Here is a 17,663-nt window from a genome sequence, read left to right as displayed (position 1 = left end):
CGACAGAAGCTCATAATAAAATCCAGTTTCTAACGAAAGGTGAAAATGTGCGTAAAATCCGAAACAACAGACGAAAATAATGAATCGGGTTGGGCTCATCCCTGCTTTACATTACCTGTTATAAGACTGCCCTCATATTTGGGTGATTACAATGAATGGGCATCATTTCATGATAGCTTTAAATCATTAATTCATGAAAATCCAAACCTATCGGATTGTCAAAAATTCCATTACTTAAAATTATCTCTGAAGGACAATGTGGCTAACATCTTAGTCATTGGAAGGTTCGGCTGAAAATTACAAAATTGGTTGGGATTTATTAGTAGAAAGGTTTCAAAACAAAAGACATTTAGTAAATAAACATGTTGCAGCCATTTTCAATTTAATTAAATTAAATAAGGAATCTAGTTCCCAATTGAGAAGGTTGATTGATGATGTACAGAAAGATATGCATGTCCTTCAGGGATTACGTCAACTCACAGAATCCTGGAACACATTAATTATTTTATTTAATTGTCACCAAACTGGACAAACTGGCAATGGGAACCCGAAATTAATTCCAATGAGGTACCTACCTTATCTGATTTAACTAAATTTTTTGCAAAAAAGGTGTCAAATTTTAGAAGCGGTTGAGTCCAAACCATCATCTGCTTTAAACCAACTGCAAATGGGAAATTCTGTATCGAGGTCAAGGCAAAATACAAAAAATCACATTCGTACCACTAATTACCTTTCATCTGTTAAAAAATATTCATGTGCACTAATTCATATCCAATATATTTATGTGAGACATTCAAATCATTATCTATTAGTGATAGGAAAAAGGAAGTAAGGAAGTTGGGGCTGTGCTTCAATTGTCTTTCTTCCGGTGATCACAAAATTAAATCTTGTGGTGCTGGTTCATACAAAATTTGCAGTAAACAGCACAATACATTTATTACATTATTCAGAAAATGTCAACAACTCTGTGCATACTAAATCAAATCCATCCATTTCTAATTGTGATTCTAAAGCAACTGAGGTAGTTAGTCACATCACACATTTCAAGGCAGGGTATTTCTTCATCATCTGTGTTATTGCCTATAGCTCTTGTGTCCATTCTAGACCACAGAGGAACTCTGCATTATTGTCATGTTCTGTTAGATTCAGGGTCACCATCAAATTTTGCAACTGAAAAAATTGTCAATAAACTTGGTTTACCATCACTAAACCTTTCAGTAGAAGTGAGTGGGACTGGAAGATCAAAAACTAGAACATCAAAGGTAGTCAGTGTGTTATCAAGTCAAGATTTAATTCATTTTCTGCCACTATCGATTGTGTTGTCTTGCCATCAATTACAAAGGAGTTACCTACTGTATCAATTAGCCAATCACACTTGAAAATTCCTCAAAATGTCCAACTAGCAGATCCTTATTTTAATCAACCAAGTGAGATTGACATTTGTAGGAGCTGAGTTATTCTTTGATTTGCTACGAGATGCAAGATTCAATTTCATAATTCGTCTCCAACACTCCAAAACACTGTGCTTGGTTGGATCATCTCTGGCAAGGTCTTGGGGCAACTCACTACATCACACATTACCACAACATGTAACTTATCTACACTGAAAGACATTAATAAGATTGTTCACAGATTTTGGGAAATAGAAGACTGCGGTTCTAAAAAGCAGCATACTGGACATGATAAACTTTGTGAAGAACTATTTGTAAAAACAACCACCAGAAATGATCACGGAAGATTCCGTGTGAATATTCCTCTAAAGGGTGATGTTTGTGAACTTGGAGAGTCAAGGGGCGCTGCATTTAGAAGATTTGTGTCAGTAGAGAGGCACTTATCTAGTAAACCGGATATGCGTTCGCAGTACATTCAATTCATGAAAGAATACGAAATTCTAGGACATATGAATGAAATAACAACTTCTGAAGCTGATTCATTAAAGGCGTATCACATACCCCATCATGCAGTGGTGAGAAATGATTTAACAACCACAAATTGATAGTTGTGTTCGATTCATCAGCCAAAACAAGTTCTGATTTTCATTAGAAGACATCTCCATAGTAAGACCAAACATACAATCTGATCTTGTCAGCATTGTCAGTAGATTTAGAACTCATCCATTGGTTATTACTGGAGACATTGAAAAAATGTATCGTCAAGTCAACATTAATCCAGCACAACAAAATCTACATTTAATTTTATGGAGAGAACAACAAGAAGACCCCATAAAGACCTTGAAATTGCTAACCATTACCTACGGCACAGCTAGCGCTCCTTACCTTGCCACAAGGACTCTAAAACAGCTGGCGCTCTATGAAAAATCTTCCTTCCCAACTGCATTCAAGGTACTCACAAACAATTTTTATGTAGACGATGTTATGTCAGGTGCCAACACAGTAAAAAATGCCAAAAACCTGCTTCATGACTTTTGAGCAAACTGCTTCATCGAGGAGAATTTCAACAAAGAAAATGGACTTCAAATCATTATTTCATCCTATCCGACATTCCATTGGATAGAAGCAGCGATTGTATTGAAATTAATCAAGACACTACAGTGAAAACTCTTGGTCTTATATGGAATCCGAGACAAGATGTATTTCAGTTTTCCATCCATGAAGAAACCAAAATCAACAACGTAACCAAATGAACAATATTATCAGCTATAGGAAGGATTTTTGATCCTCTAGGAATTATTGGACCAGTCATCTTAAAGGCCAAATTAATTATGCAACAACTGCAGTCCTACCAACTTGGATGGGATGAAGTCGTACCAGAAGAAATGCTTCATATGTGGACTCAATTTCAATGGGAATTTCACATATTATCAAAAATTTGTATTCCAGGAGCCATACTTCCTAAAAAAGGGCCAATTTCAAGAATAGAATTACATGGATTCTCTGACACGTCTGAAGTTGTATATGGTGCATGTGTCTATCTTAAGTGAGCTGACCATGATGGTAACATCTCAGGTCGCATCACTAAATAAAATTTCTCTACCCAGACTGGAGTTGTGTCGAGCTGTACTATTAACTGAGTTATGCAAAACAATAACAAACGCATTGCACCTCCACATTGATTCTGCCTCATATTATACTGATTCCACCATTAACACTGGCCTGGATTCAAGCTCTGTCCTCTCCCTGGACAACCTTTGTGGCAAATCGAGTTTCCAAAATACAAACCAATACTGAGATCAATTTGTGGAAGCATGTAAGGAGTGAAAATAACCCAGCAGACCATCTATCTAGAGGGCTACTACCATCTAAGATCATCGATGCCAACCTGTATTGGAAGGGACCAGCATTCTTACACACATCAATTGTACCTCCAGATGAACCAATTTGCCTTCCTGATTGTGACCAGATGCCTGAGCGTTGTCATTCAGTATTGTCGAGTGTTACTACCAAGGAACAATTCATCCATTTTGGAAAATTCTCACATTTTATCAAGGTTCAATGAGTCATGAGTTATTGTCTTCGATTCATTCATAACTCACAGTCGTGTAACCCTCGTTTCAGTGGTCAGTTATCATTGCTTGAACTTCAGATAGCAGATCACACACTGGTAAAAACTGTGCAAAGAGAGTCATTTTCAACTGAAATTCACGACTTGAAACTAGGAAACCAATTGTCCAAGGCAAGTAAACTCGTCTCATTAAGTCCACTCTTGGACCAGCATGATACAATATGAGTTGGTGGGAGATTACAACACTCAAGCTTAACTCTAGATCAAATTCATCTAATAGTTCTACCCAAGAGTTACATATTCACAGAGTTAACTGCTAAACATTTTCACATAAAATCACTTCATGAAAGACTACAACTATTGTTCAATATTTTTTGTCAAAAATATTGGCCAATCAATGGCAGAAACTTAGTAAAATATATCATCAATGTATCACTTGCTTCAAGGCAAATCCTAAACTTCAAACTCAAATCATGCGTGACCTGCCAAAATTAAGAGTACAAGCAGCACTCCGTCTTTTTTACACCTCAGGGGTAGATTATTGTGAACCCTTCAACGTCAGATTAAACAAAAGGAGAGGATCTGTTCCAACAAAATGCTATATTGCTCTCTTCATTTGCTTCAGTACTAAGGCACTTTATTTAGAATTAGATGAAGATCTCACCACAGAGTCTTTCATAGCAGCACTGAAGAGGTTCATGTCAAGATGTGGAAAGCCCAAGGATACGTATTCTGATAATGGAAAAAAATTTTGTTGGTGCTCAACGAGAATTAGAAGAACTTTGTGATTTACAAAAGGGTGAAAATTTCAAAAATACAGTTTCAACGTTTTTAGCTCAAGATGGAATAACGTGGCACTTCAGACTACCCAAGGCTCCACATTTTGGAGGACTGGGAGTCCTCTGTCAAACTTCACCTAAAGCGGACAATGAGAACATCAGTTCTAACCTACCTGCAGTTTGTAACCTTATTAACTCAGATAGAGGCATGCATTAACTCATGTCCATTAATCCCTCTTTCAGATCAACCAAATGATCTTTCTGCTCTTACCCCTTCTCATTTCCTAATTGGTGATGTCTTTACCACCAATCCTGAACCATCACTCTCTGGTCTCCCAATCAATAAACTATCCCACTGGCAGCAAGTGCAGCAGCTATTTCTACATTTTTGGTGTCGTTGGTCGCTGGACTGTTTAAATGGCCTGCAGCAAAGAAGAAAATGGACCAATTCCTCACTCAATTTAAAAATTGGAGATATGATTGTCATCAAGGAAGATTCAGTTCCACCTTTGCAATGGAGAATGGCTCGAATCATTGAACTTCATCCAGCAGAAGACAGCACAATGCGAGTTGTTACAATAAGAACTTCAAGGGGTGTCCTCAAGAGACCAATTACAAAATTGTGCTTATTACCAATTTCTAACACTGACAATACTAATTAAGTCATTACTATAAACAGTTTATTAGTGAAGGCCTTATTTCTAATTTGTTCAATTTGTAGTTGAAGATTGCCCTTCAAGGTGGGGGCATGGATAATGTAATATGTACATGTGAGATTTGTGAGCGCGTGCGCACATGCATGTGTTGTGTAGGTGCTTGCCTATTGTGTGTGTTGTGTGAGTGGATGGTGGGGGTTTGGATGGTTGCATTTTGTGTACTTTTGAATTTTGATCGAGTGCGTGAGTCACAGTGAAAGAGTGCAGATCGTTTATGTGCAATCATTAAGCAACAATAAATCAATACAGTCCACTACATTAGTGTCTTTTCATTTTCATTGTGATCAATAAGTCATTGTGTTAACCATAGTGATCCAAGAATTAAATAACCAGTATTCTTTAATTAATTAACACAAGAGCATTACATTTTGTATGACTTTTACTTTTTGTATTCTTATAATTTTTTTGTTATAAAAGAAAAGTATGTGACATTAACTAAGTTTCCAAAAAATTCATATTTTAAATAGAAATAGAAAATAGACTGCTGTACAACTAAAAAATTGATTAAATCCACTATGCTCTATGACAATTTTTTTAATGTGTTATTTGATATTAAACGTACAAACATAGATTCATACAAGGGCCATAAGACAAAGGAAGGAATATACAGCCAAGAATGACAATTACTTTACTCATACTTTATTACTGTGTATATTTTTCATATTACATTATCTATATAATTGGTCTCCTTTAAAGTCACCACCAATTTCTTTTTCTTCTTTAGAACTTGAACAGATCTCAAGTTATCAGTTGTAACACCTGTAAGGAGATACATCTCTTACAACTGTAACTATATCTGAAAATAATTATTTAAAAGGGACTGAAAATTCTATAATAGCCAATCAAAGAATTGACTGTAACTACCTTACTTTAAATGTGGATGAAACTGTAATATAGTGCTTCTGAGGTAGATGAACAATATTAATTACATTGATAGAATTCCAATTAAATATAATAATAGTATTTCTACTGTCCGTAGTGTGAAATTTCTGCATGTTTATTAAATGAAAAATTCCCTTAGGAAGAACAATTTATTTTGTTTACAACAGAATGGAATGTGTTTTTTTTTGTTTTCAAGTCTTAATAAAACACTATTAAATTTCATCATTAATAAATATTTATTATACCCATGTATTTTCCCATTTCAAATATAATCTCACTCTTGCGGCTCCCTCAAAATGTCAGAGTGATTAGGCTGTCAGATCATTTTTTTCCACCTACAAGTATGAATCATGTAGGCCAATACTTAGTAAATTAAAAATGTTCACTTACCCATATATTTATATTTATGAATATGCAATCTTTTCTAAAAGGAAAGATCATTTACTCTTAAAAGATAACAAAATCCACTTCTATGAAGTCAGACATGAGAACTGTTTTCATGAAACTTGACTCAATACTTTGGCTTATGAGAATGGGCATTCTTATGCTTTCATTATTTATATATATATATTTTTTTTTCTATAAATTACTTAATCCTTCAAAAGATGTTCTCATCAGTTATTTTTTAAAAAAATTAAAGGTTTTTCTGTTTTTGAAACAATATTACATTGTTGATGAATATCTAAATAACAAAAAAAAAAACAAGATGTGCTGAATTGCTGTCTAATATGTAAATAAGTATAATTTTCATTAACATCATCTGAATTGTACTTTATTTTGTTGTTATTTTATACATTTAGGACATTTTTAATCTATGTATTTACATTTTTTATTATTGTTATGAACTTTAACCACATATATTTTTTATTTTACAATTGTTGTGATGCTGCTCTGATCAAGGTTGTAATATAGCTTGCCTTGATCCATCCAGGCAAATGCTGGACAGTTCCTTTTTTTATCCAAGGGTGCCTTCCCATTCCAGATCTGATCTATAAAATGTATTATTATATACCAGTCAAAATCAAGTTAATTCATTTATTTTTTTTTTATTTACATAATATGACTGCATTCCAAAAACTGACTAATACTGTTTATACAGAGAACAAAAAAAATACAGATCTCAAATTCCAACCATTAATATCGGAAAATTATGTATGTATATTTCCAAACATAACTTATCAGTATGACCAACTGTTAATTGAATGTTAGAATTAAAGAAAACATTAACATCCCTAATTATAAACCAACATTTAAACTTTACTGAAGATATTTTAGCAGGCACCAATATAGTTTTGATAATTGTAAAGATATTAAATATTACATGGCAAAACTTAAGAAAATTAACTTTAATTAATTTGATAAATGATAGATAATATTTTGAAAATTATGTTTTATTTAAATGAATAAAGGAATCATGATATATCTGAAGTATTAGGTAAAATTAAAATTATCCTACTGATTTCATTGTCACTCTTGTATCACTGAATTTTAAACTACAAGAATTTATATGATAACTCGTACTTTAGATTTATTTTAGATTAAGTTTTTAAATTTTAGATAAAATTATTAAATTTTTCTTAAGTTTTTGAGAGCTGAAAGTATTGAATTTTATATTTACAAACATAATAATGCTGACATTATTATTTTTTAATATTTTATTAATTCAATTTTCAGTAAGCTTGTAAACAATTTAAGTTTAATGAACAAAATACAATTCCAGTAACAAACCGAAACAGAATACAGATGAACATGTTCATAAAGGTATTCCTTTGGCCAAATTTGTTTCTTCAAGTCTTCTCCTACTGGTTGACGACAAGTAAATAAGTATGCCCTCAGCAAATTTAACTGCATCCTTAAGGTCTATAAATTTATAAAATCAAAACATAAGTTATCTAGAACATTAAATTAATCTCAATAAATCTATATTTAAAATTAATTGTTACTTAAAATATTTGATAATAAAAACTGTTTCAATAGTTTATACAAGTAATATTGTAGAATTAACAAATCATAAATGTAAAGCATGAGAGAAACTTCATTTTCAGTAGAATAGTTACTATTTTAACTCTTAATTCATAAGCATTAATAATAACTAGGATAACCATAAGCATTGGTAAAATTTACGACTTTTATATTATTATTTTATTTGTATGCGTAGGGTGCTTATAATAATAGAAACTGAATGCTTTAGTAAAATAATATTTATTTATAATTACAAAAAGGATATTGAATACATTTGAGATGCTTATATAGATTTAACATTTTCAAATTTTATCAGTCCTCTTATTGTTGATTATTGATATAAAAGTTTGTCATTTCTACATATAACATTAAATAATCAAAATGTAAAAAAATGTACAGATACAAAGTTATTAAAAAATTAAAAAGATCTTTTTTTAATAAAACAAAGTTGAAAAAAAAAACATTCATTTTACTTACTACATTTTTTATGATTTATTTTTACTTCATTTTTTACAATTCATTTTACTTATTACACTTATATTTCACATTCAGTGCACAGTGCTCTCCACAATATGGCTGTCTGCATGATTTACAAAAGTTTTGAGTCATATGTCGCTTCTTGGATGGACATATACTGCAGGTCCTCCTTTTGTTTTCCACATTTAGCGAAGCTGCTGGTTCTTCATCGCTTCCCAAGAAAGAAGATATCATCACCTGCAGAGATCGCTGGATGGTTGGTCACCGACATCTTTCTTCCAGCCAGGGAAATATAAGTTCTTTATGTAGCATAATGCATACAAGCATAAATGCTTTTCTTGACATACAGTTTTTCCTTTATCACTTATATTCATATTGTGAATTACATAAGCATTTATACAAACTATTTTCAGCATTCCATAAAACATACACATTAGCCAGCTTTTTGTTTTTCAGGATGTGTTGAAGTTAGAACACATTTGATCAAATGCATCCACACCTGATTTGGTTTGACTGTAATCTTCGACCATTACTGCTTTACCAGTATTCGAGACATAAGGACCTTCATGCATTGTGGATAGTAAACAAACAACACTTGTTTTTGTTTTAAAACTTAATAAAGTTTTACATTCATCAAAACAGAATTTTGTGTCACCAATAGGTCTCCCCTTTTTGTTGGTCATTTTAAGAGGTAACTCTTTTTTGTTCTTTTTGACTGTCCCTCAAATTGTTAATTTGCACAAAGCTGACAGCAAAATTGTAGCCAGAGGTACAGAAGTAAACCAATTGTTCATAGTTATGTTTCTGTTTGTATCATGAAGAAGCTCAATAAGAGATTTTACAAGTATTCAGCTACTCCAAATTCTTTTGATGTAGTTCCTTTCCACGAGTATGGTGCAGCAGAGAGCATACATTTTATAGTAACACTGCATAACATTACAATTTTGATGCTGTATTTAGCCGGCATTTTGGGTATATACATTCTGAATGAGCAATTACCCTTCAAAGCCAATAAATGTTCATCAATTTAATAACTGACTCCATAGAATTCTTTAAAATGAGAAATTAAATCATTCCAAATATTCCTTATAAGAGCAAATTTATCTAGAACACGCCTTTCTTGTTGGGTTTCCTTATCATCAAAGCGCAATGAATTCAGTAAAATATAAAATCTTCCCCAGCTTACTGTTGCCCTATAAATTTATCCACTCAGGCCAAAATCAAACATTTCTTTACTAGCCAAATGATTGTCTTTTTTAATGATTCCTGTGTTTGTATATCTGACAATCATGTTTATCATGTCATCATTTATAAATAAACTGAATGCCTCAAGCGTAGATGTAACTAACCTTGCTATACGCTTAGGAACCTCTTCTTCCATTTATAATATTTGTAGTAGGTGTGTGTATTAGCAGGAGAGGGTTCCAGAACCCATTTATTACCGTCATGTCCTTTACAAGTTATAACTGCACGCCGTATGCACACATATCCCTCTTCTACTTGCCCCTGGATGTCTTCGGATTCTTCATCACTTTGATCCTGGATACTTTCTTCTATTGTAACTCTTTCCTGGGTGTCAAATACCTCTTCGCCTACATCAACATCAACCAATTTATTAGTCTTCTGTATATCTAGTGTCACCAACTGAATGGTTTTTGAATTCTTGGCTTTTGTTTCTTTTGAGCTAAAGTCGAAGGATTATTCTGATTTTTGCTGCTGCATTTAGAAATTTTTTGTTGTTCATTTACTCTTTTCTGTTTATATCCTTTCATTTCTTCTCCTAGTTTTTCAGAACCATTGCAAACATTAGCTGTAGATGTAAAAGCTTGTTCTAAATTAGTTTGCACTAAAATAACCTGTTTTTATGTTTGTTCTTCTTGGCTTTCTTTGTTTGTAAGTGTGATGCTTTATCACTATCAAAACTGTTGTGATCAGTTGAGGGTTTCTAATCACCTTATCCTGAATATGATAATATATTATCCAACATTTTACTACCACTGGTTTGTCCTTCATCTGATTCATTGTAATTAATTACACCATCTAATTCTGACAATAAGGCCTTGATGATATATTTATTGACAAATAAAACGAATAAATATAAACATAGAAACATATAAACACAAATAAAATGAATAAAAACAGACTGTATTATGAATACAATATTATAATAAATATAACATAATAAACGTGTCAGTACAAAACCCAATAAAATATGAAAATCCAAATATAACATGTGAAGAAATTAATTTAAACAGCTGTTTGTAAAAGAAACACTTTTACTAAGCACTCGTAAAATTTACAAAAATATCCATCTGTAAAAGTTACCTCATTACCAAGCACTTGTAAAACTGAGGCTGTGGTAGCCTCAGTGTGGTAATCTGTCCTATTGTGGTAATAGGAACACTCTAACTAATAACTGAAGGTCACTGGAAGAAATGTTTCTACCTCCTTCAACTCTAATAAGGGTAGGGGGAAGGTTTTGGCTTATAGAGCACTGTGGGTGGCAGGAAACGTACGTCTGACAAAAAGTAATTTCAACTGTCGTCAAATTTACAAATGCTTATGAGGGTTAAAATCAATTTCTTCTGTCATCCATTATCAAAGGAAAATAAAGCAAGTGAGTGCTATCTTAGATACTAAAGAGAAAAAGTCCAAATGCAAAATCAGTCATAGAATGAATGAGTATAATTTAAATAATAATCAAATGAATGACAGTATTGCTAATAAATAGCAATTCACATACTTTTATAATTTAAAAGTGGACATCATCATCGCAGTCCTTGATTAAACACAGAAGTAACTTAGTTACAACAAACAGTTTTTTTATAGTTATTACTTTTTTTGTATTATTATAGTACACATCAAATTCTTCATAAAGTTCAAAGCCTGAGCATGGAAATATCTAAATATATTTTGTATGACTACAGGAATTTATACTAGATGAAAATTAATAACATATTATTATTGCATTAAAAATATATATAAATGACAATAAGATTGAATATGTTTTTATGAAAATGGAATATACAGGTATATCATGAAGTTCTCCTGAGGCTTTCATAATCTATTTACTCGTGAAAATAATGGAACTAGTTCATATACACCTAAATATGTCCTAAAACAGTTTGTTTTCGAGTTACAGCTAGTCAAATATTTTGCTTGGATTTCAGCTATCATGTTGAAATGAAGTGGTACTGAAATATTTAGAACGTAAATTAAGGAGCAAAATTAATGATTTCTTATGATTTTTGACCTAAAACATCGAGTAAAATAGGTTCCAGAACAATATCTGTAGTAGTTTTTGAGAAATCTGGGGTGAAAACCAATTAATTGGGATAAAAAACCGTTTTTTTTTTATGTTTGATGTACAATAACTAACTTTGTTAAAAAAACACATAAAACCTTTTAACAAACCTTGTGGAGAATTTAATTCTAAACAAAATTGTTCAAGTTAAGTTGAATAAAACAAAAAAAAAGTTAGGAAAATTTGAATTTTATTTAAAAACAGTGCATTACTACATTTGTCAGACAAGTACTTATTTAATATAAATAAAAATCATATTCTTTTTTTGTGATGTGAAAAATTGTAAAAACAAAATTTACTGTTAAAAACTGCTGTTAAAAGATTAAAAAAATAAAAAAATTACACAACAATCATAAAATAAGAATAATTAAATAAAAATTAATAAGATAATCATTTATTTATTAACGACAGAAATACAATAAATTATTTGAAAAATTATTACTTCAAAGTTGGCAATAAAATAACAGCTGATCAACAATGCACAGTACAGTATTAGTGTTTAAATCACTCTGTAAGGTACATTAAGTATATCAGGTACTGTGAACTACCCCCTTAGTGAAAGTTTTCTGTGAATTTTAGTTTGAATGTGATCACTTTGTCATTCAAATAATGTTGAACTTATAAACAACAGCGGAATATACTGATATGTTATTCATTTAGGGTGTGTGTAATGGTAATGCTACAGCTGCTGCAGTAGAATATGAAACACATTTTCTGAATCACATGATTCCAGATCCCAAAACAATTAACGCAACTTATCACAAATCTTTGGGAAACAGGTTCACTACTTAGTATTCATAGCAGCTACGATCTGTCCAACATGATACTATTATTGGTGAAATTATTATCGATGCAGTTCACTGCAGCCCAGGCATCAGCACACATCTTTCTAAGCGGATCAGATTTTTGCATTCGATAGTTTGGAGGACAATTAAAGAAAAGAAGTTTTATCCTTATCATGAACAGCCAACAGCCAGTTCAACATCTACACCCAGAAGACAATCAGTTTTGCTTGGAGTTCTACAACTAGTGGAATACAAATCGACAACTCTACAAGTATGTTTTGCTTACTGATAAGGCAAATTTCACTCGGGATGGCATTAGCAAATTATGTAAAGACATACATGGGCAGAAGTAAATCCTCATGAAATGGTGGAAGGCAATTTTCAACACTGATTTAGTGTCAATGTATGGTGTGGCCTTCTTCACAACCAGCTGTCTGGATCTTTTATATTACTTGGCCACTTAAATGCTGAGATTTACTTGCACTTTCTTCAAGAAGAATTGCCATAGCTGCTTGAAGATGTTACTCTACCACTGAGACCCAAAGTATAATTCCACCATGATGGCATGCCTCCCCACTTCTCTTGAGTCATTTCCACTCACTTAAATCATCATTTCCCTGAGAAATGGATCAACTGTGGAGCTCCACATTCCACCTGATCTAACACCTTTAGATTTTTGCATCTGGGGATGAATGAAAAATATTGTGTACAAAACAAAATACATTCTCGTGAGGAATTAATTTTCTGCATTAACAATGTAGCTGAGCAACTGAAGGACAGCCCTGAAGAACTAAAAAGAGCAACGAAAGCAATGCAAAAGCATGCCAAGAAATGTGTTGAAAATGGCAGGCTCATTAATGAACATTTATTATAAACTGGTATGTATAAAGCACTATGGTCTAATGTGCGGTTTCTAAATAAAACTCATATTTTTATAACTTTTATTTTTTTTTGTTCAACTTATCTTACACTATTTTGTTCAGAATTAAATTCTCTATAAGTTTTTTAAAGACTGTTATGTGTTCTTTGCACATTTAACAAAGTTATTGTATGTCAAACATAAAAAATGGGTTTTTACCCCAACTTACTGGTTTCCACTCCAGATTTCTCAAAAAATATCACAGGTACAGTTCAGGGACCTACTTTATTCAATTTTTCAGGTCAAACACTGTAAGAAATCACTAATTCTGTCTCTTAATTAACATCCTAAAAATTTCTACAGTGAGGCTGAAATCCAAGTGAGATTTTTAACTGGCTGTAACTTGCAAATGAAGCATTTTAAGACTTATGTTTATGTGCAGTTTTTCCATTATTTTCATGACTAGAATAGGTCATTAAACACTTAGGGAGAACTTTGTGATGCACTCTGTATATAGGTGATTAATTCCAGATGGCCGCCATTGTGATCTCAGAAACTATGTTTTATGAGAAACTTTAAAAGGGAAATCTTCCCTAAATTTTTCCCTACATTAAAAATGTAATATTACCATTTTTGAAATATTTGACATTTTTCCAATATGGCAGCCAATTTCATTATTTTGAATGGAAACCCATGTTTTAATGGCATTTTTGGGTAGAATTAAGACATTTTTATTCTTGGGTATTTTTCTATAAATGCAGCTGATACGGAGCAATAGGCTGACTATTGTAAACTTACAAAAACAATTTTAATGCTAAATAATTATCAGTTGTTTTTGCATAGTTAAAAAATGTCTTATATTTAAACTGTACACTCATTGATGGTTAATGTGTCACTCTTATTCATTAGTTGTTTGAATTATTGTCAAGAAGTTAATAAATAATTTAATTTTTAAACTCTTTATTTGTGTTAGTTTCTTTCTTGAAGCATTTATTTCAGTTGTTAATATAATTTTTATTTTAATAATGCAGTTTAATAATAATGAAAAAGTAGATATGCTAGAAATTAACTTTTTAAGTAAGAGGATTTCAACATTAGTGAGAAATAAATATGTACAGCGATATCATGATAGACATCCATCTCACCATAAACTACTTGCAAGATTAGTTGGAAATCTATAAGTAGTGGGTCATTTCAAGAAAAAAGACACAGCCAAAACAAAGTTGTTACTGAAAATACTGAGACCAATATTCTGGCCTTCTTTGAAGCATATCCTTCAGCTCCCATAAGGGAAGAAGCTCAACTGCTACCCATATCATATGGCTCAATAGCAAGTGTGTTGCAGAAGCACAGTTACCATGCACATAAAGTTGCAATTCTTCACATTATGATGCCTGGAGATGAAGGAAGAAGGCTTGAATTCAGCAGTTGAATTGCAGAACAGGTTGTAAATTATCCTACCTAATATTATTTGGTATGATGAAACCAATTTCTCCAGTAATGGAATGCACAATCAAAAACAACCATTACTGGTCAAAAGAAAATCTATTAAACTGTCAGTGACAGACACAGTTAAATGAAATTTTCTATTAACCACTGGTGTGCCATCATCGACAATAAAGTTTTCTCTGTGCATTTCTACAAGGAATGTCTTACAGGAGCTAGATATCGCCAATTGCTACAAGACATTCTACTGTTATCTACTGATAACTTGCCTTTAAATTTGCGAATGCAAATGTTCTTCCAACAAGATGGAGCTTCAGTACACAACTACGGTAAGATAAAGGAATTTTTAAATGCTCATTTTCAAGCAGTTATTGCATGGCCAGCGAGAAGACCAGATTTTTTCCTGTTACATTACTTTCTATGCGAATAGGTGAAAGACTAGTTGTACACATCTCTGTATGCTACAAAGAAATAACAGCTAGTAGTCAAAATTTTGTACAATACCCATCACACACATTGTTGAAAGTTGTTAATGACATTTTCAGAGGAGTGACTCCCTGCACTTTTACTAGTGGAGGCCATACTGAAATTCTGTTATAACTGTCCTACAATTCTGTTGAAATTCTTCCTTCTTAATAAATAAAAGTAAAACCAAACTGTTCAAGATAAAAGTCTTTTTAAACTTATCTTTATTTTCAACTTTATTTAATTTTTGAACTTTGAAAATATTATCTGACGACCAGGTACCACCAGATTCCATTTAGAATAATGCATATTTGATTATAATACCATATATTATTTTACAATTGTCAGCACACAGCAGCTTAAAAGTTTCTTTAGAGAAAAATACTCAAGAATAAAAACATCTTGAAATACTATTTTCTACCCAAAAATGCAATAAAAACATGAGGTTTCCATTTGAAATAAAAGAAGTTGGCTGCCATATTGGAAAAAGAGTGAAGATTTTCAGAATAGTAATATACTGTATTTTTAATGAAGAGAAAAATATGTGGAAGATTCCCCATTTAAAGTTACTTATAAAAGTTAGTTTTTCAGATCCCAATGGGGGTCATCTTGAGTTGATTATCACCGTGTATGTATGTTTTTTTTTTTTTTTTTTTTGTCTTCAGTCATTTGACTGGTTTGATGCAGCTCTCCAAGATTCCCTATCTAGTGCTAGTCGTTTCATTTCAGTATACCCTCTACATCCTACATCCCCAACAATTTGTTTTACATACTCCAAACGTGGCCTGCCTACACAATTTTTCCCTTCTACCTGTCCTTCCAATATTAAAGCGACTATTCCAGGATGCCTTAGTATGTGGCCTATAAGTCTGTCTCTTCTTTTAACTATATTCTTCCAAATGCTTCTTTCTTCATCTATTTGCCGCAATACCTCTTCATTTGTCACTTTATCCACCCATCTGATTTTTAACATTCTCCTATAGCACCACATTTCAAAAGCTTCTAATCTTTTCTTCTCAGATACTCCGATTGTCCAAGTTTCACTTCCATATAAAGCGACACTCCAAACATACACTTTCAAAAATCTTTTTCTGAGATTTAAATGAATTTTTGATGTAAACAAATTATATTTCTTACTGAAGGCTCGTTTAGCTTGTGCTATTCGGCATTTTATATCGCTCCTGCTTCGTCCATCTTTAGTAATTTTACTTCCCAAATAACAAAATTCTTCTACCTCCATAATATTTTCTCCTCCTATTTTCACATTCAGTGGTCCATCTTTGTTATTTCTACTACATTTCATTACTTTTGTTTTGTTCTTGTTTATTTTCATGCGATAGTTCTTGCGTAGGACTTCATCTATGCCGTTCATTGTTTCTTCTAAATCCTTTTTACTCTCGGCTAGAATTACTATATCATCAGCAAATCGTAGCATCTTTATCTTTTCACCTTGTACTGTTACTCCGAATCAAAATTGTTCTTTAACATCATTAACTGCTAGTTCCATGTAAAGATTAAAAAGTAACGGAGATAGGGAACATCCTTGTCGGACTCCCTTTCTTATTAGGGCTTCTTTCTTATGTTCTTCAATTGTTATTGTTGCTGTTTGGTTCCTGTACATGTTAGCAATTGTTCTTCTATCTCTGTATTTGAACCCTAATTTTTTTAAAATGCTGAACATTTTATTCCAATCTACGTTATCGAAAGCCTTTTCTAGGTCTATAAACGCCAAGTATGTTGGTTTGTTTTTCTTTAATCTTCCTTCTACTATTAATCTGAGGCCTAAAATTGCTTCCCTTGTCCCTATACTTTTCCTGAAACCAAATTGGTCTTCTCCTAACACTTCTTCCACTCTCCTCTCAATTCTACTGTATAAAATTCTAGTTAAGATTTTTGATGCATGACTAGTTAAACTAATTGTTCTGTATTCTTCACATTTATCTGCCCCTGCTTTCTTTGGTATCATAACTATAACACTTTTTTTGAAGTCTGACAGAAATTCCCCTTTTTCATAAATATTACACACCAGTTTGTATAATCTATCAATCGCTTCCTCACCTGCACTGCGCAGTAATTCTACAGGTATTCCGTCTACTCCAGGAGCCTTTCTGCCATTTAAATCTTTTAATGCTCTCTTAAATTCAGATCTCAGTATTGTTTCTCCCATTTCATCCTCCTCAACTTCCTCTTCTTCCTCTATAACACCATTTTCTAATTCATTTCCTCCGTATAACTCTTCAATATATTCCACCCATCTATCGACTTTACCTTTCGTATTATATATTGGTGTACCATCTTTGTTTAACACATTATTAGATTTTAATTTATGTACCCCAAAATTTTCCTTAACTTTCCTGTATGCTCCGTCAATTTTACCAATGTTCATTTCTCTTTCCACTTCTGAACACTTTTCTTTAATCCACTCTTCTTTCGCCAGTTTGCATTTCCTATTTATAGCATTTCTTAATTGCCGATAGTTCCTTTTACTTTCTTCATCATTAGCATTCTTATATTTTCTACGTTCAT

At 32.3% G+C, this 17,663-nt stretch overlaps 1 protein-coding gene across 2 annotated transcripts in view; it reads right to left on the bottom strand.

Annotated features, from left to right (window-relative positions):
- Positions 1 to 17,663, bottom strand: part of Plekhm1 (Pleckstrin homology and RUN domain containing M1) — a 57,482-nt gene that overhangs the window by 8,600 nt on the left and 31,219 nt on the right. For both annotated transcript variants that reach the window (XM_075362336.1, XM_075362337.1), the window contains exon 6: positions 7,568 to 7,699. In XM_075362336.1, coding sequence (XP_075218451.1) covers positions 7,568 to 7,699 — 132 coding nt within the window. The remainder of the gene's footprint in view (positions 1 to 7,567; positions 7,700 to 17,663) is intronic.

This window comes from Lycorma delicatula, chromosome 4, assembly GCF_047948215.1.
Source record: "Lycorma delicatula isolate Av1 chromosome 4, ASM4794821v1, whole genome shotgun sequence".
NCBI classification, from domain to species: Eukaryota; Metazoa; Arthropoda; class Insecta; order Hemiptera; family Fulgoridae; genus Lycorma; species Lycorma delicatula.
This window is presented reverse-complemented; position numbering and strand designations above follow the sequence as displayed.